Genomic DNA, 27335 nt, shown 5'->3' on the forward strand with positions numbered 1-27335 from the left:
TTGAAGAGCTGCCACAAGAAAGAAGGGGGGGGGGGTAACTTATTTACCAAAACACCTGTAGATGGAAACTAACCAAAGAGAGAAGTAACCTAAAACTAAGGAGAAAATTCCTAACAGTGAGAAGTGGAACAAATTGCCTTTGGAAGTTGTGGAAATTGCTCCATCACTGGAGGCTTTTAAGAAGAGACTGGACAGTCATTTATCAGAAACAGTATAGGTCTCCTGCAAGAGCAGAGGGTTGGACTAGATGACCTCCATGGTCCCTTCCAACTCTGCTATTGTTACATTTTGTTACATGTTGTACAGCACTTGGGGCATTTCTTTTACCCTCTCTATTGGCAGTGCGGCTGTCTCTTAGTCAGTGTAGGCAAAACTGGTTTTAAATAAAATTGAATAACTTGGGCTGTATAATGCCACAATGCAAATTGCATTACAGCCAAGAATGGTTATGCTTTGTCTAAAAGTAATTAGCAACTAATTTAATTACAATGGACAAAATGAAGTGATGTTTTTTTCATTACTTTTCAAAGACTGGGCAAATTCTAGCCCTGCACTGCCACCTGCTGACAATAATACCAAATTGCATATTTTCTGCCTTCCCTTTTAAAATTTCGTTATCACTGACAAATTTTTCTAATATTCAGCAAAATTCAGTGTTACAACTTTTTGAGTAATTTTGCAAAGATTGCATCCCACAGTGCAGAAAGATTTGCTTTTCCATATGGGCTGGCTTACAATTATAATTCTGAGGGAAGGCTGAATTACATGCAAAAAAGAAATACTCTTGCAAATTTGGACATTTTGCTCCTGATCATACAAATTAAAGTGGATCTAGTACAGTTTAGATCAATCTTGACTAAAATTGTCTTATTGTTTAAGCTAGCATAGCTTGTGAACACTACTATTTTGGGTTTTTAAATTATTTTTAGCAAACGGGGTAACAGTTATCTAACTAATATATTATAATTATGCATATATGTACATATACCTAAACATATAGGTATTAGTTATGTAATAAAGCACTTTCTTTCTTCTTTTTGTGAATCCATTGCCAGTTAAGTTAAGGCATTCTTAGTTTTAGTATGAAAAGGTGTAGGATTATCAAAACTCTCTTTGTTATGACATAAAGTTGCCATAAAGTTGCAGTCAGATTTTCTTATCTTTTTTACACCTAGGCCAAACAAACTAGAAATGTCTCACATTACTGCAAGTGCAGTAAGAATTGTGTAAATGCCACTGGTCAGAAAACAATTCTGAGAAATCTATGTAGTTGTTGAAAGAAAAATCTTCATCAAGGTCCAGTCCAAGCTGGGAATAATTAAAATGGAGACTACTTCGGAAAGAAGGTTGTAATTTATTGAAGAGGAGAACCAGACAGAAAGGTGGCTCTGGAAAACTGAGCACATGTAGTAGGGAGTGGGTTTTTATACCTTCTGGGGCTCTTGAGGTTGTTTCATGTTTCTGTTTGAGGCTTTGTATTTCCTATATCATGTACTTTGACCTGAGTCCGAATGTTCCCCTTTGCATTGGTGGGTTAATCCTATTATGGCCTGTCTTAGAGTTTGGGTAGACTTTAAGGGTCTTTGTCATCCTAATCTCTTCAGTTTCTAGCTGGAAGGCTCCAACTTTTCTAAAAGGATTATTGAATTTGCATTTCTAAAATATGGCCTCTGTCTAAGGGGCTGGGGTTGATTTCTGGGGGCTGGTTTCTGACTTTTTAAAAAGATCTTCTTCATTATTCTGTTGAAGGAAAAGTCTTCATCATGGTTCAGTCCAAGCCGGGGATAAACAACATGGTGACTGCTTTAGAAAGAAGGTTGCAGTTTATTGAAGAGGAGAGCCAGACAGAAAGATGGCTCTGGCTGGAAAGAAAGAAAAAAAAGGGCTGAGCACATGTGGGGAGTGGGTTTTTATACCCTCTGGAGTCTTTTGTTTGGAGTTGCTTCCTTTGGCATGAACTTTGACCTGAGTCTGAGTGTGCCCTTTGGTATCTCTGTGTTAATCCTATTATGTCCTGTCTCAGAGTTTGGGTGGGGTATGTAGATTTTAGGTGTCTTTGTCTTCTTGATCTCCTAGCTGGGGCCTCCATCTGCATTTCTACAGAGCTGGTTTCTGCTTGGGGGAGGGAGACCTGGGGCTATTAAGAAAAACTGGGCATGCTTTTCTGCCTCTTTAAGATCTTTTGAGGAAATATATTTTCCTGTCCTTTTAGTATTTCCTTCTCTGGGGGACTGACTTCCCACAATTCCTTTGGGGAAATATATTCTGCCTTTTTGATATTTCCCAAAATATTTCTTCCTCTGGATTCTTCCCAAACAGTCAAGTGATTAAAAGGCTGATATGCTGAAAGGGAGAGATATAGAAAGTTTATACACCCCCAAAGTATGTTTTATACTTTATACATACAAATTTATACATCTTGGCTTTTGTGACTACAATTTATGGATCTATTTGTCAGAAACTCCCATGTATGAACTTCATTCCTAAATAAAGTTGCTAGGGTTAACTAAACTGTCATGCAATTGGAGGAAAAAAAAACGTTGTTAATTCTCAATTATACTTCCTGGAAGATTTAGATTTCTTAATTGAGAATTAGATTTAGGTGCCTGGGTGAATGAGGAAAAGCTCCTAACTGCTCCAAGGAGAAATTGAATATGTTCTGAATCATGCTGGAATTGGGTATGTCTAGTTTAATGAAGAGAAGGACGAGGGGGGACATGATAGCAGTGTTCCAATATCTCAGGGGCTGCCACAAAGAAGAGGGTGTCAAGCTATTTTCCAAAGCGCCTGAAGGCAGGACAAGAAGCAATGGGTGGAAACTAAGCAAGGAGAGAAGCAACCTAGAACTAAGGAGAAACTTCCTGACAGTTAAAACAATTAACCAGTGGAACAACCTGCCTCCAGAAGCAGTGAATGCTCCAACACTGGAAGTTTTTAAGAAGAGACTGGACAGCCATTTGTCCGAAATGGTATAGGGTTTCCTGCCTGAGCAGGGGGTTGGACTAGATGACCTCCAAGGTCCTTTCCAACTTTACTTATTATTATTATTATCGATCATCACACAGTCAGCCAGATGTTCAGACTGGATTTGGCATTTTGTCTACCTATCGAGTCCTTACCCAGGACCTGGGATAGGCAGATGTGGATTATTATTATTATTATTATTATATTGAGAAACCTTGTGGTTTTCATATAACCCTAGCTGAAAAAACAACAACCCAAAATTAGTTTACAAGAATATATACAGGTAGTCCTTGATTTACGAGTACAGTGGAGCCTGGAATTTGATCATAGATTGTTCTGGTGATAAGTCAAGGCACCACGAGACAGGGCTTGATTTTACAACTGTTTTTATGATGGTTGTAAAGTGAGCCACTGCAGTTGTAGAGAAAATCATGTGGTTGTTAAGTGAATCCAGCATATCCAAGGGGCATTTTTTGCTGGAAAGGGCAAAAAAAAAAAAGGCAGAAAGTGACAAAAAAAGCACAAAATAGAATGGCATGACTGTGGGACACTACAACCGATTCAGCTGCTAAGCGCTCAGAATGTAATCACACAGCAGCAGAAGTTACAAGCAGTTGTAATTTGAGGATAGGTGGTAGGTACAGTAGCTTTTAAAAAATCCTTTTAATTTGGAACTGCTTAAATTTGTTTTGTATTTGAGTTAAAGCACATTATTGATTTTGTTATTTGTATAGTTGGATAAGTTTATTTAGAATTTGCTTGTTTATTTGTAACCCTGTAACCAGCTCTGGGAAGTGAGGGGGGGAGGGAGGGGGTTATTTTAGGGGGGGGGTATTTTTAAAAACTTGTATAAAAATTTTCAATAATAAAAAAAAAATCCATCGTAACTTCAACTACTGTATAAGTAAGCCTGGTCATAATTTGAGGATTACCTATATATATGGAGCAAGTAAGATGGCATGGCAATTGTAACTTTGAGGATGGGCCATGAGTAACTTCATCAATTGTAACGCTATAAGAAAATTCAATTGTAACTCGAGGACTACCTATATATGCAGCCCTAAGGAAAATTAGAAAAAGTAAAATCAGATATTATCATTCCTTGTGGGATTATAATACTGTGGAAAATTTGGCAATTTAGCTTAGAAAACAAACATGCGCCCTTTGCTTTAAGTTGCTATGCCCCAAGGATGTTTCCAAACAGTATGTGACCAGAAAACACCACATGGTCTGTAATTTTTACATCTGATGTTGTCTTGTTTTTCCTCTATGAATCAGCAGTGTAGGGATATAGAGAAGTCTAAAGCCAGCAAAAAGGGAAGCTGGCATTTTGCTTATTTGCAGAGTTGATTTTTTTTTTTTTAATGAGACATGCCTTGTTCACGCCTTTCCTCTACAGCCTGGTTTCAAAAATTGGCAAGTGAATGTCAAAACTAGGCACATGTTAAAACAAAAAACACAATGCACTGAGAAGTTTATTTAATTTTACATTTGGTATTTAGGATCCAGACTGTAGCTTGTTTTTAGAGCCACCCTTGATTATTAGAATCACAGGTTTTGGTAGCATGAAGCTCATTTCATTAGCTTAGTGTGGTGTGCTGGCTATGGCAGATAGAAATAGTCTCACAATAGACTGTTTGGATAGAAATAGTCTCACAACAGTAACACCTTGTCTTCATAATTTCTTGTCTGGATTACTCTCTTGCATTCTTTGAAGGTCATGGTGAAGCTTGAGTTATGCTGCAGCAAAGACTCCTGAGCCATTGACACACATCATGACAAATTCTTTAGGATCTTCGCTAGCATCCAATTTATGTCTGGTTCCAATCTAAGATGCTGGATTTAATTTAGGAAATCCTTTACTGCTTGGTATCACTATAAATGAAGGGGCACCTGCCTTGGTGCCTTCCATGAAGAGATGTGGGATGCACCCATCTGGAAGTTTCCCTTTTCTGTGATAGCACCAAGCTCTGAAAAGTCTTTCCTAGTAAGAAAGCATGACATCATCTTCATTATTGTTTAGTGCCAACTAAAGACAATTAGTACTTTCCTACTCCTAGCAACAGCAACATTTTTTAATATTTTTACCTGCAGGTTTTACTCTGTTACTACTATGGGATTGCTCATTTTATACTTTCTTCAGTTTTGTGTAGAAACCTTTGACACTTTGATTTGGGGATTTGACAAATTAGAATTATGTGGGATTGTAGAAGTAGACCATGGTTAAATTTAGATTAACGGTCTGATGCCTTTTTTCATCTATAACTATAGTAAAAGAAGCTGGAAGCCAAATCTCTTATCTCATGAGCTTCCATAGATAACAATTTCATTCTTTCAGGTATTTCTTTTTTGTTATTCTCCAAGAGAATCAGTCCCTAATTTAATCTTCCAGATCTTGCAATTGTGTACCCATCACTGCTTATCTCTAATTATGACCTATAGATAGAAAATTGGAATAACAATTATATTTAGCCAAGATTGTAGCCTACACACACATTTTAAGATATGTGGACTTCAACTCCCAGAATTCCCTAGCCAGCCATGCTGGCTGGGAAATTTTGGGAGTTGAAGTCCACACATCTTAAAATGGCCAAGGTTGAGAAACACTGCTTTAATAGAAGCAGGAAGCTTTATTTTGCTACCAAAGAAAACATATTCTAAATATGTAAGCACCAATGACCTAATTGGGTAAGGAAACATCTACAAGACAACCAAGCTCAAAAAGTACGAAGGACCTGAGCTAGAAATATACTCTTCTGATCGTATTTTATATATTTTGGATGCTGACATACAGAATTTCAGTATGTTTCTTCTACCTGGATTTGATTTTCTGTGAAACCATTATTGTTTCTTCATTGCCATACTTTAGAACACCAAATGGAGGTCGGGATCTCCTTCTGAGTTCAGAGATCTTTTGGAAAAGCTGGGGGAGAGGGGTTTACTGCAAAAGACTGATATACCTATCACTCCGAACATATAAGAGTCCAATGACCATAGAACTCAGGCAATGTAGATGTAAACACTTATGTAGCTGATATCTACTCTGTGGTGTCTTTTACTTCTCTCCCTCTCCAGTTTCTATGACGTTAATCCTCTACTGATTATAATAACATTTAAAAACTGGTACCATGACATTTTCATTACTGATTTTATTTTTCCCTTTTTGCATTAAATCTTTTCTTTTTGCAAAAAAAGAAAGAAAAGAAATAAATAGGGGAAATCTTCTAAGACACAACAAAACACTATTTTACATTTACAGACCCTGTGCATTTTACTCTTCTAGTCGTTGCCAATTTTAGGGGGCCGTGCTTATTTCCATTTCAAGGCCACTGAGCCAGCGCTGTCTGAAGATATTTCCACAGTCATGTGGTCAGCATGATGACACAGCGCTCTGGTACCTTCCAACTGAAGTGGTACCTATTTATCTACTTGCATTTGCACGCTTTTGAACTGCTAGGTTGGCAGAAGCTGGAGCGAGGACAGGAGCTCACCCCATTTCACGGTACTCGGGTCTTAAGCCTGCCGACTTTCCAGTTGATTTTATGTTTAAAAAACAGCTGAATTCTTAAATAAATCATGACATCTTAATAGATCGTGGCATTCATTTGGAAGGAAAAAGAGAATTCTTTGTATACTCCAGCAGTAATCTAATCGTTCCTTTTCAGAAACAAAATCCTGGAACTTTGTTCTTTTACCATTGGACAGGAATACAAAAATAAACAAATATACTGAAATAAAAACATAGTATATAATCAGATATGTCCTCAGATCTGCGATAGTCCATGCTGGCAGATATACAAAGGTACCAGTTCCTGTTCTGTAAATATTAGTTCTATTAGCTGACTTTCAGATGAAATGTTGTTAATACTCATTTTGTAATAAGCAATTCTTGCGCATACAGCCTTCTTCTTGAACTAACCTAAATATCTTTTTCCTCCTTTACTGCATTGTTGGATATGTGCAAGAAATTATGCTGTGTATAAATAGTTGAAACAGAATAAAATCCATTTATGTCACACCTAAACCAAATTAAGGGCACTTTTGGAAAGATTTCCACCTCACCTAAGAAATGGAGTTTTCAAGTACAAATTTAGATATAAGTGTTGTTGATGTTAGAATGACACAGGTTTTTAATTTTTTTTAATGAAAGCTATGATTAGATTGTTTGAAAATGGAACTCTAGAGAGTGATTTTATTTTAGTAGCTAATGTCTTGATGCTATTTTGCATTGCAGAATATAGTTAGAATAGAAACATGAATTAGTTAGAATAGAAACATGAATTAGCTCTCAATCTGAACTGGTAACTTTATCAGGATCGCTTGTGTTGTGAATTTTCTTGGGTACATTGACAAGTGTTGAAAAAAGTTATTTTTTTTTTAAAAAAAGAAAAAATGGGAGAGTTTGAGAAAGAGAAATTACTTGGGAGAATGGAAACTCTCAAGGAAATTTATTCTGCAATTTTTTTTTATTTTGCTAACATTGATGTTCAACCCAGCTCCTGAAATGTAAGTGAGCTAACTTTCTAATAAAACTCATAAAATGATAATACAAATATAAATATCAGAGTAGTGTAATATAAAAAATAAGGAAAAGGTTTTTTTATAATAATAATAGTAATAGTAGTAGTAGTAGTACAGTTGGAAGGGACCTTGGAGGTCATCTAGTCCAACCCCCTGCTCAGGCAAGAAACCCTATACAATTTCGGACAAATGGCTGTCCAGTCTGTTCTTAAAAACTTCCAGTGTTGGAGCATTCACTGCTTCTGGAGGCAGGTTGTTCCACTGGTTAATTGTTCCAACTGTCAGGAAGTTTCTCCTTAGTTCTAGGTTGCTTCTCTCCTTGATTAGTTTCCACCCGTTGCTTCTTGTCCTGCCTTCAGGTGCTTTGGAAAATTTTGTGGGGCAACTTCAGGGGGACATGAAAGGAGTCCCAACTGGGTGTCGCCTGGGCAGTGGTGATATCATTGGCAAATCCTTTCACCATGGAAGCACTATGGTGCTTCTGACATGAAAAAAAAAAACTTGGGAGAAGTAACTAGATTATTTGTTCACTGTGTTGTGCCTTTCCTATCGTTCAAAAGAAGACGCTAGAATTAGAAGTACTGCAGGCTTTTCTCACTGTTTATTGGTTTTCCAGATTGGCTAACTCTAGTGAACGTGCAAGAAATATAACATGCACAGGCAGTGCAAGGCAATCAAGCAACAACACAAGATAACAGGCATGCTTAATTAACCAATGATAATAATAGCCCCAAAGCATACAGCAAAAAGACACCTGCTATACAAAGGAAAGATTTAAGGTGACTCAGCAGTTTATATATATATATATATATATATATATATATATATATATATATATATATATATATATATATATATATATATATACAATGCTGATTAGCCAGGTGTGTCTGTCCTGAGCAGGCAATGAAAATCTACAGCTAATTTGAAGGTGTAAGGTTGTGTGCTGTTATGGTGATAAAAACAGAATTTAAGTTTTCAGGCTCCAGCTAAGGAGAACAAAAGAGAGAAGCATCATTTTGCTGTATCACAACAGCATTGCAAATAATTTCCATTATGCTCAGTTGAAAACTGTACACTTGTTTTCATTGCTTTCCCTACTGTTTTAAGAATAGCTTATGGATTCGCTCAAAATACTCCTAGTGGTAAATTTGGTAGGGTTGCCAAATCTCATTTGTAAAAATCCAGGTCACAACTAGATGGCAGGAAAGAGAGTTGTCTGTGATCTCTGTTGCATTCTAGTGTTTGGTTGGATTCTTAAGATCTGGTAGCCATAAAACCTTGATTTCTTAAATATGATCTTCAAAATATTGGATTATTGTTCCACTTAATGCAAAATGTTCTATTTTCTATAATTGCACACATGATTTCTTTTTTTTCCAGTACTAATATATAAAAACATTTTAGTTGGGAATACTTAAATGGCAGCCTTAAAGAATGGCTTAGGGTTATTGTGTTGTGTGGTTCTGGGAGCTCACAATGTTTAAAGCAACATCAGAAACAGTAAAAAGAAGAAGAAGAAGAAGAAGAAGAAGAAGAAGAAGAAGAAGAAGAAGAAGAAGAAGAAGAAGAAGAAGAAGAAGAAGAAGAAGAAGAAGAAGAAGAAGAAGAAGAAGAAGAAAGAAACATAACAGCATAAAACCATGATTAAAACTCAATAAAAATATAATCAATCAGCCAGTGAATATAAATCCATTCAGGCATGATGGCACAGCCAAGTCTTCAGGTCTTTTCCAGAAGCTGATAGGATAAGGAACAATCTAAGTTCCGGGGGAATGTTACTCCAAAGATTGAGTATCATGATAGAAAATGTTCTCTTCCTGGGTCCTATCAGATGCTGTTTCTTAGCAGACAGGATCCATAATGTACCTCTCCTGCCAGATTTGATGGGAGGAGTAGAAGTAACTAGGAAAATGCTATCCCTTAAATATACACATAGGAAGCCACTATGGACTTTTCACAATTATGTGGGATTGTAGAGTGGGAAGCACTGTAGGTTGAATAGTAGTGCTCCTTTCCAGGTAGGAAGCATGAGGGAAGTAGAAGAATGAGCAAGTCCCCTCCTACTTCAAGTGGCAGGTCTTCCTACATCTTAGGCACTAGATTCCTTTGAGCTACTCTTGAGAGTCTCATGGCAAAATTGGCCATGTTACCAAGTTATGATTCCAGCCTAGCAGAATTACCAGCTTTTTCATTTAATTCTTCTACAGTCCAAAGGAAATATCCTACACTCATTGTGCCCATTATGCATACAGACCCTTTCGATTGCCTTTTCAGGGTAACCAACATTATACAGAACACAGAAAAGGAGGAGAAATAGTAGACCAAAGAAATGAAATGCATGAGTGATGGAAAATATACAGTAAGATATCTAAAGCTAGCTGATGCGAACATCATTCACTATAATTTCCAGTTATCTCTCTGTCCTTGTAACCACATCTCGCCTCCCTGTTTGAGGATCACATCAACTCCATCCAACACATATTTCCCCTTTTTAGTCAAACATAGAACATCATAAATACACAAAGAATGTGTACATTCATATCTCCCACCAGCTCCTCAAATGTCACCATAAGCATTCCTTTACACTTTTATTCAAAAATACATACAGCAGCGGTTGTCAACCTATGGGTCGCGACCCCATTTGGGATCGATCGACCATTTTACAGGGGTCGCCAAACAATGCGATCTGCCATTTTCCCCCCTGAGGGGGCGCCGCTGCGCATGCGCGCCGCGCCACGCAAGCGCAGCACGTTCGTGTGACGGGGGTCGCCGTCACACAAACGTTGAGAAATGCTGACATAAAGCAATCAAGGAGCCATTATGATCTTTGTCTTACTCTCTTATCAGTGAAGGACAATTTGCTAAGCATTCAATTTATTCCTACATTTGCTTTGTTTCAATCATACGACAATCTTTCCACCTTCAGCAAGCAATTATCAACTCCATATTTGTGAAAATTTTTCATATTTCAAATCCTTCATTTTATCCCATGCTAACAAAAATGCAAATACATTGCTTAATGACTTGCTAAAGAGCAAAAAAAATCTGATCTGCTTAACCTCCCGGACTTAAAGTTAGAATGCACATTCAGTAGTACATTTTACTTATTCTCACCTCTCATAGTCTTCTGGCAGAATTCTACCACTTTCCCAAGCACATTTAAGAAACAAATTCTTTTGTCATTTCTGCATTCACCCTTGCTATTTTATTCCTTGTATAATGGAACATTCTTCCAATTATCCAGCACAGATGTGATCTTCATATTAAATTAAATAATTTGCACACCCCATTCCATAAGCAAATCACATCCATGATTTTTTCCAATTATTCCATCAGCAAGTAATCCCCAAGTTTCTTAGCAAACATTCAAAGTTACATGATAAGCACCCCCTAGTGTTTACGAAAAACCCTCCCCCCCTGCTTCGGGTCTCTCTAGGCACTAGGCCTTGGATGCTCACCTTGTGAAGATCAAGATCCTTTGCTTTCTTGGTGCTCCAGGCCTTTGGTGTGTTCACAGAGAATGGTGGCCTAAAGTAACACAAGATCACATGAGATCAGTGGCGCAAGAGCTCACACTACTGAACTTGCATAATCTCATAGGTCTCTGTTCTCTGCAACAGAAGCCGGGTGAGGCTTTTGCATGCTTTTGGAGGCCCAATCTGGGCATCGGAGGCCTTTTCCGGGCTGCTGCTGAACAGAAAGGAGGCCAGGGAATGCTTCCGTGGACCTCTGAAGGCCTGATCTGGGTGTTGGAGGTCTTTTCTGGGCTGCCTCCACCCAGAAAGGAGGCCATGGGATGCTTCCGCCAGCCTGCATAGGTCTGTTCTGGGCCTCGGAAGCCTCCCTCTGCTCCTGCTGGGAGCAGAGAAAGAAAAAGAGAGGCTGAAGAGGAGACAGATCTTCACAAAGTAAGAGACCTGGCGTAGCAGGATTGGGTGTGGGAGCAATTGTGGGGACACTAGAGGAGGGAGCATGAGATATCTCAGTAGGGGGGTTGGTGGTTTAAAGCAGAACTGCTGTTCCATCACTAGGTCCCCCATGGCCTTCCTCATCCTGAGATACCTCATGTTCACTTATTGAGTCGCGCACTCACCCACATATTAAATTAGCGAATACGTGAATGAAAGCTGGGAGTGAATCGCATCTAAGGATTTACACCTACGAATCCTTGAGTTATGAATGGAATGGGCAGACTTCATTACATTTGTAACTCGAGGACTGCATGTACTTCTGCAACTTTACCACTCTTCCAGTATGCTCACACTTTTATGACTTCCTTTTCATTGTTTTTCATGCATATTGCTTTTATAGCATTTGTTTCAGTTCTGCTCTTCAACATATTGCCATCACCCCAATACAAACTTCTAAAATACTCTTTCCAGCATTGCCCCACATTTATTTCATCCCAAATCATGCCATCACTTTTATCTTTAATTCCGTTCACTTTGCTTAAGGCTCCTTGTTTAGCCCTTTTCTGCACACTACCCAAACAATTTTTTGTAAAGCTGCCTACTCAAGAGACCAAAAATGGAACTAATTCCATCAAAGCATCATACTCTACTTAATCTAAGTGCAAAGGAATAATAGATTGCCCATCTGTTTACAAGTGCAGACAGTTTTAAAATTAATTTGTTCTAAATGCAAGTGATGCAATTATACTTGGACTTCTTTTAACAAACAAACAAATAAATGTTTTCATTTATTTATTACCTTTGTATCCCACTTTTCTTAAGGAACATGGTTCTCTATCTGCCATGTTAATTAAACATGTGAATTAATTACACTAAGAGAGAAAGGGAGAGAAGTTGATTCATAGTCACCCACTTTTCTTAAGGAACATGGTTCTCTATCTGCCATGTTAATTAAACATGTGAATTAATTACACTAAGAGAGAAAGGGAGAGAAGTTGATTCATAGTCACCCAGTGAATTTCACAATTGAGATTTGACTGTAAATGAAGACCTGCTAGTTCTAATCCTACACATGAACAAATTTAACACACAAGCTCATTAATTATATTAGTGTTATTTTAAGGAAGGGTCAAGGTTTCTTTTATAAGAAAATTTCAGATGGCAACCTCATTATCGAAAGATATATAATCTACAAAGCAAATATTCTTTGGTAAAGATAGTTGATCTCAGTCAGAAGATATATATATATATATATATATATGTGTATGTATGTATGTATGTATGTATGTATGTATGTATGTATGTCTGTCTGTCTGTCTGTATATTATGACTCATAGGCTGTTGTGTAACTTATCTTTACAGAAAAATATTTCTCTTTGTAGAAATAAGGTATTTCTCTTGGTGGTAGTTTGATCTGTGATAGCCCTTTTGTACCCGTGTACTGTGGAAGTTCAAACAATTATCCAGTATATAGACCCAGCATATGATGTAGAAGCTGGATTCTAATGGACCATGTCCCGATGATACATGCCCCATTTTAGCAGTTAGAGCAGCTAACTGATTACATCAGCAAGTCACACACACACATTTTCATTAGTTTGAAGAGCAGAATTGAGAATTGCTTATTGGTACCTGTCTATTTTTCTATCTATATTCTTCATCATGATGGTGATGATCATCATCTCTTATAAGGTTACAGTTGGTGATCCTGGGACAGTGCAGCTTTCATAAATACATGCCAGTGCTTGAAGTTTGATCCCATGACCATGGGGGGTGCTGCAACCATCGTAAGTGTGAAAACCGGTCACAGGCCTCTTTTTTCAGTTCCTTTGTAACTTTGAACAGTTACTAAATGAATGGCTGTAAATCAAGGACTATCTGTAAATAATCTTGCTTCTCAGAATCTCTCAGTTTATGGCCATATAGTGAAGAAAACGACATGACATTGTTGGTGGATCCTTGACATGTTATGTACCTAGGGGCTTCCAATGAAGTCATGTTTCATTGGTCAGTCTCCTGTGTTTTGCCACTGCTGCCAAGCAATATCAAAGTCTCTCTCTCTTCCATCCAGCACTCCACCACTGAGCAGCATTTACTTCTCCCTTTTGGAGAACATGAAATCACTGATTAAATTTTCCGAAAGTTTTTCTATTTCTTGCCCATGTGACAGGTTCCTAGGGGAGGGGAATTTTTCCATGTTACACAGGAAGAAAAAAAAACACAAATAAATTATGACTGACTCGTGCTTCTTGTCTTTCCCAGCTCTGCTATCACATGGGGGAGTGCCTTTGTCCACACTAAGAGAAAGCACAATGGAGAAAGAAGAACCAATGAGTCACTTGCTATGGTACTCTTTGTGTATGTTGCTTCTGCCTTCCTTAACCTCTGAGAAAGTGGACAGAAGAGAAAGATTCTCCTCTTCCATGTGCTGTCTCTTGTGGAAAAAGAACACCTGAATTCCACCAAAGTTAGCCTGACTCATTCATTCATTCATTCATTCATTCATTCATTCATTCATTCCAACATTTATATAGCCAAATCAACTCTGGACAACTTCCAATCACTGTCCCAGTCTGGATAGTGTAAGTGTTCCTTTTAACAGGCTGATTGTGGAAGGGATGTCCACTAGCCCTGAAATATCTGTAAAATGGCAAATGGGATTTTTAGGCACCCACAATACCTTTTTACATATGCTATAAAATGTTGTCGTGCCTACATAAAATGACAAACAGCTTTTGTCTATTGCATCCAAAATCTGTTAAATCAAGGTCTAATGAACAGAGAATGTATTGTATTTATAAGGATTATGTGCATTTTTTAAAAGCTGAAACAAAGCCTTTCACATTATTTGATTTGTATGTTTTTCTCCAGGAGCACAAAGACACTTACTGACATCTCATTTTATGTTATTCCCATAAGGACCCTGTAAGTTGGGTAGAGAGAGTAATTGTCCCAAAATCACACAATGAGTTTCTGTGATTGATGGTAAAATGGAGCCTAAGTAACCCTGGCTCTAATCCATGACTTTAACTACTACTTACATATGTATGTGCATGACTGTTAGAATCTATTCTGTTCCATTCCATTCCCTTCCGTTCCCACAACCTGTTCTGCATTGAGGTACTTTTCCTGCTACTTGCTTGTGTATTGTTGACAATTTCTCTGCCAAGTTATGTAACTGTTTTCTTTGGTCAGGATTTCATAATTAAGGGTGGATACCCAGAGAATAAACTCGGGAAATAACTTTGGGTCACAAAGTCATTGGAACATTGATGCCAGACTTACTCATAATAGCCCTTTAGACTTCCAGTTATTAATTATTACCATCTTCATTATATTACCATGTCACAAATGTGGGAGGCAGTATGATTAGATCATTACATTGTAATCTTGTAATACTTGTCATGATACAATTATAACATCTGGTGGGGGTATCTTTCTTTGATATAATTTATTGGATTCTTAGGGATGAATAGAAATAGATTTCCTTAACTTTCTCTCTCTCTCTCTCTCTCTCTCTCTCTCTCTCTCTCTCTCTCTCTCTCTCTCTCTCTCTCTCTCTCACACACACACACACACACACACACACACGCATGCACACACACCCCCTCTCTAATACACACACACAAACATATATTTCATTCCATCTATAATTTATTGCTACCCATCTTCTAGTTCAAAATGAGTGTCTTATAGCAAGAAATGTTTGAGGTGTTGAAGTATTTGAGGGGTACTTACATAAAGGAAGCCCAAATTTTCTAGGACAGTGGTGGCGAACCTATGGCACAGGTGCCAGAGGCAGGGCTCAGAGCCCTCTCTGTGGGCACATGCACCATCGCCCGAGTCCTAGGCCTTCAGCTGGGTTTTTCGCTTTAGGCCTCTGCTGCCATGTGCAAAAAAAAAAAAAAAAGGTTCAATCAATCAATCAATTTCAGCTTCTCATGGGGAAAAAAAAGATCTCGCAAAGTTGGAATTGATTGATTGAACTTTTTAGTCCCACCCAGTCTGTCGTTTAGTCCCACCCAGTCTGCCATTACCACCGCAGCCATGCCCACCCAATGGGCCACATCCACCAATTGGCCACACCCAGCCAATAGGCCACACCCACCACCAACAGTGCCATCACTGTTCTAGGAAAAATTAAAACTAGCATCGCTGCTCACCACTCCTTAATTGAGCAGCAGATTGTCCCAGCATGAAATTTTCTACCCGATTGCCAATCTCTATCTGGCCTTTACTGTCTTCGTATCAAATTTACTGTCTTCATATCAAATTACAGAAGCCACTTGACTTTCCTCCAGGACAATGGGTAAAAAAAGCCTAACACATGTTCCTTACCTTGAGGAGGAGGAAAACTAGTATTTTAACATGGATACAGCTAAGAATGAACTTAACCCTACTGGAATAAAAAGAATTGCAGAAAAGAACTTTAGCAATACAATTTCATTCATTCGTTCATTTCTTTATTTCTTTATATTTTATTTATTTATTTTATTTTGCTTTGATAATTATTTTTATAAATGACTTAAGGCAACAAGCATACCTCATATTCTTTCATTTTCCTGAAGTGAAGTTAGCAAAGGATGCTAAGAAGAAGAAAAATGACTTTTTCTTATGTTTAAGATAGAAAAGAAATAACCTGCTCTATAAACATGGCAACATTATAACAAAAAAGAGAAAAACTAATTATTTAATTTGATTGATTTGATTTCTAAAGTAGCCTACATCAACAAATAAGCAGCGTATATCATAAAACAAAAACAATTGGGAAAAATAAGAGCAATACTTAAAACACTTAAATGTATTGTATATGGCACCAAGTACAATTGATACTATGGAACACAGAACATATAACAATAGGATTTGAAGGGACCTCAGCAGTGATAGGATTCAAATATGTGAACAACTGGTTCTCTGTGTAGATGCCACTTCTGGAAATCCATTCTGGACCTGGGCAACAAAAAATTAGCTACCGATTCTGCCGAAGTGGTGTGAACTGGCTGAATCCCACCACTGGACCTCAGAGGTCTTTTATCCAATTCCCCCCCCCCCATGTCAAGCAGGAGGCCCTATACAGACTTATGGATGTCAATAGTGTCAGGAAATGGGGCCCATAACACACTCAGGTTCCAGAATTGTTCATACAACCAAGTCTTTGTGGATATGGCAGAAAAGGCAGGTCTCCTGGTTCCTACCAGCCAACATTCCTTCGCTGATAGGACCTCCAGCATGCCCAACCAACCTGACTGAATTGGACAGGTAGAACAACTGGGAGAAGATGGTCCCTTAGGTGACCTGATCTGAAACCGTGAAGGGTGTTAAAGATGCTATCCAATGTTAAATTTCGCCCAGAAACACTCTGGTAGGCAGTGCAACTCACAAAGAGATGTTACATGTGTTGAATGCCCTTTACTGTGCAGCCATGTTATGCACTAGTTGAAGCTTCTGAATATTTTCAAGGGCAGCTCCATGCAGAGTGCATTGCAGTAGTCCAGACAAAAGGTCAGAAAGACATAAGTGACTGTGAGATAATTTTGCTCTTTCTTTTCTGAGAATAGGATATAAAACAGGTTGCCTTCTTGTTTTTGTTTCATAAAACAAAATTCCCAGAATAGCTTACAACCATTCCCTGGTAATTTCATTCAAAGAATTAACTAGGTCCAGTCCTTCCTAACATTTTTAAATCAGCCAAGGTCAGCCAGGAGTTCTATAAAATAAAAATAATGGGTATGATGGGTTAGAGAAGTGGGCAGAAAAAATGCAGTGTTATAGAAACAAACGTTATGTTTTCCACTTAAGAAGTAGAATTTAAATGCAGAAGTATAAGATGACAAAAATAATGTCTAAATGAAAAAGGAAACTGGATATATATCATTCACAAGCTGAATACAAAACAGCAATGTGTTGTGATTGCTAAAATGGTAAATACAATATTAGGAAACATCAACAGCGGTAGAGTTTTCAAACTACAGGACCATCACACTGTATTCTCCACCAATGAATCTTCTTGAATAGTGTGTGCAGTTCTGGACAATATATTTTAATGAAAATTCAGAAAAATTGAAACAGGGTGGAGGAAGGCATAGAATAAACTAGAAGAAATACATTCTCTTTAAAGGAGAGTCAGGAAAGAGAAAGGCAATTGTGAAGAGACACTGTGCAATTTGCAAGGAAGAGAAGGATTGCCAGCCCCAAAGTCTTGTTCTCTGTTACTCCCAGATGGCATGACAATTAAAATGAGCACCAGTTATAGGAATGCAGATTAAATGACTGTTAGTAAATACTTCTAAAATTAAGGTCTATTCAACAGTGGAACAAATTACTCAGAGAGGTGGTGGGCTTTCCTTTTTGAGTGGTATTCAGCTGAATGGTGGTCTTTCATGAAGCAGGTGGTTGGGTGTGATGGTTCTATGACTCCTTCCAACTCTATGATTCTAGGAGGCAATGTTTCAAATGTGAGAGTTATTACTGATATAGTATAATCAATACATATGGCAGTTTCCAGAGCACCATAAATCAAAGAGGAAAAAGCTTGTACCCAGGAACTTCCAGTCAGCATTTTGACAGAGGGAGATCTATAACATTTTTAAAACATAGCAGTCAAATGAGGAATTCTGTGTAAATCAAATATTTCCATGTCCTATTTGAAGAGTCAAAAAAGCCAATATTCTATCACCTATTGTAGTATATAGGATTCGTTGTTTCATAAAAATGCTGGACTCCTTGACAAAATCTTGAAGAGTTAAAAAGGGAGGAGTGGATGGTAAACCTTCCCAAATTAAAGAGATCCTTCTCAAGTGAATCATTACCATCCAGAGATGCTTAACTCTCTGACACATAGCCCTCTAGAGGTCTATTTCATAAAAAAAGAGTCAAGCTTTAAGATTGCATGGAAGTCACTTCCTGTGATCTATCTGCTTTGTCCTCTAATTTTACATGTCTGTAAGATGAATATCAATATGTGAAGATACCCTTTGATGACTCTAAGCACACAGGCAGTATGGTGTCCTTCAGATGATTTGAAATATAATCCACAACGCACATCTACTCTAACCATTTTACCTATTACCTCCCATGATATTAATGATGGCTGATTTAAAATTCTGGCAAGGTTTTGAGCTGTATTCCAATGATAAATAAGATCAGAGACAGTATAGGAAAATTAAAGCTAGCACTTCTAATAGCATTGGTCTCTCTTTTTTCTTTATTAGCTTCGAAATACTTGGTTCTATTGATGACTATATCTCCATCGCTTACTCTCCATGATTTACTTCTTCAAGTCCTAATTGGTTAAAGAAAGGAGCATTTTAAAATCTTCCCTCTATAAAATTATTCAGAATAATAGATGGTCAAGAAGGCAATTTATTGGACCTAACAAAAAACTATTAGATCAGAGCAAGTCACATTGTGTCAGCTACTCACATCATCTCCAATGAGTAATAAGAAAAGGAGAAGATATTGATATTAAAACCCTAGGACAAAAATTTAATAGATATTCTGTTGAGAGCAACATGCTTCCTGATTTACTTCTGGCACTTCCCATGCAGAGACAGAAGAACTAACACAAGGCATCTGATGTTAGTAGGAGGGAAGGGCAAACATCTTAATGAGGAGTCCTTGATGCTCTCTGAGCTTGGTTATTTTCTTGCAGACATTTTATTCCCTAGCTAAGTAACAGCATCAGTGCTGATGTTGTTACTTAGTTTGGGTAATGAAATGCTCACAAGAAAAACAATCTAGCTTAGAACCTCTCACTTCAACCCTGAGTTCCTTTATTGATAACATCATAATAATCAAATGTACCAAAATCCTAGGACAAGTGGGAACCAAGGTTGCTGATAGATTTATAGACCCCCAAACACAAGGGGATAAATATGTTACGCCATTCACTTCCCAAGGCCACAGAAAAAAATTCTGAAAGAGTTTAACAATTTATCCCTGCAGGTACATGTTGTGAATAGAGTATTAGACAAAATTGAGCAAAGAAGACGGTGAAGGCCTTGACGGTTAAATTCTATGAAGAATACTTAAAAGAACTGGATATGTTTATCCTAAAGAAGAGAAAGAGAAGACTTGTTATAGGAAAGAGGTATAGATTTCTTCACTGTAGCTCCTGAAGTAGGGCAAGAACCAGTGGCTGTAAGTTTTACAGAAGATCCAGATTCGAAAGAAGGAAGAATTTCCTGACCACAGGAGCTATGATATGTAGACAAGCCTGCCTCTTGCAGTTGCAGGGTCTCTGTCATTGTACTTTTTCACACAAAGATTGGACAGCCAACTGGTATAAGGAAATCTGCTCTGGGTGGAGGGCTGGACTAGAACTCCCAGCTCCTTCCAGCCCTGTGATTTGAAGAAAACACTGCAATCTGCATTCTGAGAGTTAAAACACACTTTCGAGGAGTTCATTCTGAGACTGGCCTTGAAAATTTGTGAAGGAAGGAGGGGGCAGAAGAGAATCATGTACAATGTTTCTTGCTGGAAAACTTATTTTAGTAATAGTCAGTCCAAATAAGGCAAGAAAGATATGTTGCTAGAATCGGTAGAACTAATAATAATAATAATAAACCCCATCAATCAGCACTCCAATATTTCAAAATAGAAAAGGTTCTTTTATCGTACATATGGCTCTGTGTGTGTGTGCGTGCATGCGCGCACGAGCATGCATGTGTGTGAAAGAGTAAAAGAGAAAGAGGAATCAGTAGTTTTTCTGCCCTTCCACTGGACATGTTTATTTTTTTATTGAATTTATAAATTATATATAATTTATATAATTCCTAGGTGTTCTAGGTGTTCTATCATTGTTTATTTGTATCCTAGGTGTTCTATCGTTGTTTATTTGTATCCTGTCTTTTATTACTTTTACAAACAATCAAAGGTAGTAAACATATCCAACACACCTTCCTCCTCCTATTTTCCCCAACAACAACAACAACCCTGTGAGGTGGGCTAAGCGAGAGTGACTGGCCCAAAGTCATCTAGCTGGCTTTCATGGCTAAGGTGGGACTTGAATTCACAGTCTCCTGCTTTCTAGTCCAGCATCTTAGCCTCTACCAAGCTGGCTCTCATTTGCAAGTCATAGAGGAAAATGACAGGGTCTTTCATAAGAGGGGCATATTCAGGCAGGATTCTTAATATCTGAAGAGGTTCTAAAGGACTTTTAGGGCACCAAAGTTTAAATTTTTATTACACCTTAATTAAAGTAAATCTAAACATTTAAGAGGTACCATGTAAGAAAGAACCCATGTCCAAAGATGCTTTAAATCAGTATGTAGATAGGATATTTTGTATGTGGCTATGTGCATGTGGTTTTTCTCCTGCAAGGTAACTTCAATGTTTCAAATTATAATGTGTGGTGACTTTACTTCACTGCTAAGCAAGTCCATACCCTGGAGGAATAGTCTTTGCACAAACTTAAATATGGATCCTGGCACATATAAAGAACCTGAGGCGTTTCTGAAGTTCCTTGACACTGGCAATTAATAAATATCAGTATCTAAGAAGGACTTTAGGACAAAGGAGAGGGCACCCCTGCTCAGATGCAGAGCGCAAGTAGGGCTAGTCTCCAATGAAAGATGCAGAGTCTAATTTCCTGGAAGGCTTGAGCGTCGGTGCTTTTCATTCTAGGAAAGAAGCTCAGCCTTGCCCCCGAGCCACCGAAATACCCTTGGCCAGTGCTTTTGCTGACATTGACAGGACGCCTGCCGGTGTCTCTTTCGGCTCCGCCCTCGGCTTACGTCACGTTCCTTTAGCCTTCTGGGAGTAGTAGTGTACATTTTTCGAGGAGCGCCTGAGATTTTCTCCCTGAAAGACTACAGCTCCCAAGAAGCACCGGGAGGGAGGTGTGTGCGAAGGGGCGGGCGCCACGGAGTCGGTCATGGGCATACCAGGCGAAACGCAGCCGAGTCGGCAAATAAGGCGAGTCGAGGCTGGAGCAAGTGCGCGTGGCCAGCATACCGCGACCGCCGGGGCAGGCTACGCTTGTTGGGAGGACGGGACGCTGTTTTCCCCCTCCCGGCGGGGGCGCGGGGCAAGACAAGGGGTCATGCAGGCGGAATCGGGCATTGTGCCGGACTTCGAGGTGGGCGAGGAGTTCCACGAGGAGCCCAAGATCTACTATGAGCTGAAAAGTCAGCCGCTGAAACACAGGTGCGCGCTTCCTTCCTGCCTCCTTCTCCTCCTCCTCCTCCCCCCCTCCAAAAATCCACGTCTTCCTCTCTGACTTTCCTCCCCTCCCCTCAAGCCCTTACTTTATTGATCGCCTTGTCCGGCAGGCGGGAACGGGGCATCTCTTGCACCCTTTAACAACGCTTAACCCCTCCGAAGGGCATAAAGCGGGTAAATCAGGACCGGATTTTTTTGGGGGGGGGGAGAGCGTTCGTGGGCGCCGGTTTGCCAGCACCCCCTTTTCTCTCCCCTGCGGGCTTTCGCCGCCCTTCCCTCGCCCGTCCTGTTGCCCTTTCCCCCACCGAAGGCGGCCGCCCCTTTCCTGGTCGATCGCACCTTCTCTCCTCGCCCTCTTTCACTTTTGCTCAGGAATTCCTCTTCCCCTCCCCTCGTCACTCCACGGCGCGCGGTCGTGGAGCTGTCCTCTCTCTGGGCCTGACGATTCCCTCGCTCTTTCCTATCGCCCTCGGAAAAGAAGGAATAACTTGCCCGGGGTGGGTGTTGGGTGGGGGCCCGCAGCGCAGGTGGCTTTGCCTTTGGCTCTTTTTTGCTGACCGCCGCAGCTCCTGTAGCAAAAACCCCAACGCAAGTGGTGTGCTGTTCCGTCACCTCTCAAGTTTACCTCCTAGAGACTTTTCTTGTTGTTGTTTTGCTTTGCAAGATGTGCTGATAGCGCGTGTGGGTTGTTGGCATGCTGGACAGAAGAGGCCCTGCCAGTTTGCCCTGGGTAATAGGAAGCGGGCATGGCAAATGAGAGGGACTCCTCAGCTCATGAGTGCCCCCCCTCCCTTTCCAGTTCTCCACCCCAGCAATGTAGGTTTATTCTGCTTCTCCTTCAAACCACGTTTCCCTCTGACAGCCGGTGGGTGGGTGAGTGAGTGGAAAGGGGAGTGGGAGAGAAAAGAGGGAGGGCTGCAGAAGAATACTGGATGTTTCTACTGGTGCCTTCAGCCTATTTGTAAAAAACAAAACAAAAACAAAAGCCAAACTTTTTTTAAAAAAAGAAAAAGATAATACAAATATTGAAAGGAAACAGCCAGGGCTATAAAAGCAGCCATTTAGAGAGTGGTTCCTGTCATAATAGTAGTTTTGTTTAGTGTGTGTTTGGGCGAGGAAGGAGGGGCCAAGAGCTGTGGCTGTATTATGTAAAGGGTATTGTTGGACCTCTCACCAGAGGCATTATCTGGCGTCTGCTGGGAGTTACAGATTTCCACTGATAGTTGCATGTGTATTAAGCAATGCCCAGCAGACAGAGAAAACTCTTAGGTCTGTGTCTGCCTTGGATGGGCTGATCACATTTTGAATCACAAGGGTTGCTATACCATTGAATTGTTAGCCCTTTCCTCTATTCAGAAATGGGACTGGTAGGGTAGTGGGAACCCACTTATTTTGCATATGAATGGTGCTGTAGAGTTTGATGACTAAATAGTTTTCTGGATCTCATGCGTAGATTACATTGATCGGAAATATTCACACACACTAGTTTTATGGACCCCATGTATAGATCACATTGATCAGAAGTATTCATAGACAGCACAAAGTGACAATGCAAGATACAATAAAGGAGACTGAGGCTGGATTCATATATTATACTAAGTCATTGCTTTTTATTTATTATTACAATTTTATTCTCCCGTTCTATCCATAGGGCACTTGGGATGGTTAATAATATAACATAAAATATTAACAATTTAAAATGTGTAAGCATAGCTAAAGTTGTTGCTAATATAAATGAAAGGACCTGGCTGAATACACATCTCTTCTTAAATGACAGCTCACAAGTTATTCAGTTTATAGCTTGCTTTTCTACTCAATTAAATACTCAAGTTTCTAAAAAATTAAATGTGTACATTAAAATTCATACTAAAATCAATTAACAGCTATCCTAGTGGAGAAAATGGATCTTTGTAAGTGCAGAAAGCTAGGGCCAAACTTAATTTCTGAAGTTTGGAAGGAACTAAGTGAGCCAAATGTAACAGATTTCTGCCAGTGGCAGCGAGTAAATAAATACAAATCTTCAAAAAGGCTTCTCTTGAAGGCCTGAATGGTTGGACTGGTTCACCATAATGAGGGAGGCAGTCCTTCAGATCATCAGCCCTTAAGCTATTTAGATCATTAAAGTTCATTTGTTTAACTTCTGTGGGAGATGAACAGGCTGAACTAGAAGGCGGGGTTAAGCGTGTCATCAGTTTGGAATCATTGCACAACCACAAGAGATCCAAGTCCAGCTCCCCATGAATTCCATTGACTCTTATCTAGTGCCAATTTAGCTTTGACCATTAGTTGACCAGATTCGTATGCGTAGGTAGCAGTAATAAACTCTTCAGTGTTTTGAATTCAGTGAGTGTTCCTGGCTCTTTGTGCCTGACAACTTCATAGTAATCTACCCACAGCATTTGTACCAACTAAGATTGCTAAATCATTTTCAAAGGTAGCCTCATTTAGCTATAGTAAACCAGACACATGGTGATGTCTTGAAGATAGACATAATCTGGTCCAGGTAAGGCAGCAATTGGTGTACCACTTTCAGCTGGTTAAAGCCCCACTTGGCCAGGGTTTCTACCTACATTTCAGGTAGGAGTTGTGAGTCCAAGAGGGCCCCCCCAGATGTGGATCAGTTTCTGAACAATCCTTACATAGTTAATGCTAGCACTATCCTGGAGCCACCATGTTTCTAAACAAATAGTTACTCTCTTTTGCTGAGATAAAGCCTGAACTTCCTTCTACTCATCCGTATCTTATCTCTGGTTTCACAACCTCTCTGCTTCTGTAATGCCTGTGGAAATGATCTTGGGAATCAGGAGGAAGAGTTGCTACCCAGACAACTGTCATGCAAGAGAAGTATTTTCAGACTTGTAAGACTGATGTCGGCTCTTTGAGGTAGTCCTCGGATGAGTACTAACACTACCTTTATTGTAAGGTTATAGCAACAGAATCTTGCAAGTCTGAAAGCACTTCTTCCTTCATTTACTTTTACTTTTGAAAAAACAAAAGAGGGTTCCTTCTGAGACTCTTCCTATACCCCCTTTTCTTCTATGGGTTGAAACACCTTTGCGTGATAGCGGCAAAGATAGTGGCTCAAGGTGTCTGAAATGGTATAGGGTTTCCTGCTTGAGCAAGGGGTTGGACTAGATGACCTCCAAGGTCCCTTCCAACTTTATCATCATCATCATCCTCACAGACTATTAAGATTCAGCCTAGGTTGGATATTATATATATGTTACTTCACACCAAACTGGGAGATGACCTCCCACAGTGACTTCATGTAGATGTTGAAGAGCAGTGGTTAGAGCGTGTCTTTCCATTAATACTGATTGGAAGTACCCATGGCCACAGAATTGTGCTTTCATTTTCTAGTCCTTATACTGTAGACAGCCCAGAAGGATACCATAGTCAATGGTATCAAAAGCTAATGAGAAATATAATAGGGCCAAGAGGAATGCAGACGCACCCTTAAGTTCATAGCTTATGTTATCCACTAGAATGACTAGCTTTCTTTTCATCCCATGTCTGATAAGTACTGAACAGCAGCAGCATATGACCAAGAAGAAGATTCATGCATCTCATTAATCAGACTAAATGCCAGGAAATCTTGGGAACAGTCCACTTTGATTAGAGATTACAGTAAGATGAGATCTCTGTGAGTTGGTTGGAAGCTTTTATCCAGCTTCCCTAACTGATGGGCTGAGGCCTTAATAAGGATAATCTGTTGCTCCGTTGGCATATTTTGAATAGCCTTTTCTTTTCCATGTTCCAAGAATGGTCTAACCCAGGGGTAGGCAACCTCGGTTCTTTTATGACTCATGGACTTTTATGACTCATGGACTTCAACTCCCAGAATTCCTGAGTCAGCTAAGCTAAGCTGACTCAGGAATTCTGGGAGTTGATGTCCATGAGTCATAAAAGAGCCGAGGTTGCCTACCCCTGGCCTAACCGAATCCTTGCTGTTGAAATTAAAAGAAATTACAAAGAATACAGATAATCTGCTTAATCTGAAACTGAATCTTAATACTGACACTTTGATTTGTGTCTAAGAACTTGTGCATGTTTGATAGTACAGGCATATAATCTCTGCTCTTTGCAGTAGATAGCAGACTTCCTCTGACATTTTGCTTCCTTTGCAACTTCTGAAAGTTTTCCAAGGATAGACCCTGCAGAGCAAGCAAGTGTAAGCTATCAAGGTGGAATGCAAGGAAGGCGTAGATACTTTTTCCCAACTCCAGTGATTTTGGGAAGAGTTGCTGTATGGCGCTAGGCATAATTCTACAGTACATGGTTTTTAGGAGAAATTTAAAGACTTTTATTTTTCCAGAATTTTAACTCTGGCTCATTTTTATTGAATTCCATCTTGAGGAGAAGGTGATCGATTATTACTAATTTATTGTTGTTTTTGTCATTTTTGATGTATTTTATTCCTGCATTTGTAATTTTAAAATTGCTGTAATCTACCCAGAGTTTATTTATTTATTAAATTTATATGCTACCTCACTATCGAGAGACCGTTACAACATGATAACAATGAATATGAAACATTGAAAATGGTAACTATTAAAATGAATAAAAATTAGCTAATATAAGAACAAGATACAATGGGAGAGGGTCTTTTTGGAACACACCCACATAGTTTTTTTTTTAATTCAACAGGCTAGACATGTTAAATGAAAAATTTTACATAAATGAAGCAAATACACTGTCTGCTGCCACTGTGTCACTTTTAAGTTTAGAGACAGCTGAGGATCAGACCACACTTCGAGAACTGTGGATTTGTTCAGTGGGGGAGTGCATTCCCATCCAAAATCTCAGTTCCCAGCGTGTATCCTTTTTCTTCTTTAGAATAGGAAATTATCTTGTATACATTTGTTTATTTTGTATGCATTTAATTTCATTCAGCACATTCTTTAAAATATTGGACATGTTCTAACTCAAAGGAAGTATTGTGTATATTTCAACGGCATGGGACCAAAACTACTGTAAAATAGTATATCAGGGTCCAATCCTACCAGATAATCCAGAAAGCTAAAGATACAGAAAACTCCATTGAAAGAATCAGATGCATTCTAGAATTTTGAGCCTTCTATTTCCCCATTTTCCCCCCAAATGGTATGTTTGGGACTATAATCAGCCATCAACTATGGTTTACAAATAACAGTGGCTAGAATCACGTTGTCCACTAAGGTCATAGCCAGCAACCAAAACATGATACGGCTCATTGTGTGAATCAGGCTTTGTCTTGGTTTACACATCATATTAAGCCCTAATGTTGGCTGCCTTAGTACAATGGGATATTTTGTACTAGATATTTTGTTGGCCTGCTCTCATTGTATCTATGAAAATATATAATGTTGAGTCAGTTTGAGCAAACACCTACTGAATATTATTTAAAGATAAAGACTTTTCTTCAGAGTAACTTCCAATTGCTATTTATATTAGAAGAACCATGGAGGGCAAATATGCCTGCTAAATTTGGTTACATATAGATTCATTGGACTTACTGAACATTATCCAATGGACACAGAAAAGAAGCAAGAAATAATGTCAAAGAAATTAAAGGTATGAAATAAGAAAATGGACAGGACCTTGCAAACCATCTTTTCTTTCACCACATCCATATGCCACTTCAGACATTGCCTTTGGTTGTTTAAGTTTCTTACGTCTCTATTTATAAGGATCTCATTAACCCAACTTTCTCAATATTCCTTTTGCTCTCCATCCATTTACTCTTTGTGTTTATTTTACAATTCATTCTTTATTAATTCTCTCCCTATAACCAAA

The 27335-nt window shown here is 39.0% G+C and overlaps 1 protein-coding gene across 3 annotated transcripts in view; it reads left to right on the plus strand.

The window, feature by feature from the left end:
* The first annotated feature begins 21269 nt into the window (after nucleotides 1-21269).
* The window catches only part of MITF (melanocyte inducing transcription factor), a 161178-nt gene continuing 155112 nt past the window's right edge, over nucleotides 21270-27335 (plus strand). For 2 of the 3 annotated variants that reach the window (XM_039328759.1, XM_039328761.1), the window contains exon 1: nucleotides 21270-21545. In XM_039328759.1, coding sequence (XP_039184693.1) covers nucleotides 21274-21545 — 272 coding nt within the window. In that variant the 5' untranslated portion in view covers nucleotides 21270-21273. The remainder of the gene's footprint in view (nucleotides 21546-27335) is intronic. The other variant, XM_039328760.1, reaches the window with a different exon arrangement.

Source organism: Crotalus tigris, unplaced genomic scaffold (genome assembly GCF_016545835.1).
Source record: "Crotalus tigris isolate CLP2741 ecotype Arizona unplaced genomic scaffold, ASM1654583v1 scf7180000024383.4638030, whole genome shotgun sequence".
Classification (NCBI taxonomy): Eukaryota; Metazoa; Chordata; class Lepidosauria; order Squamata; family Viperidae; genus Crotalus; species Crotalus tigris.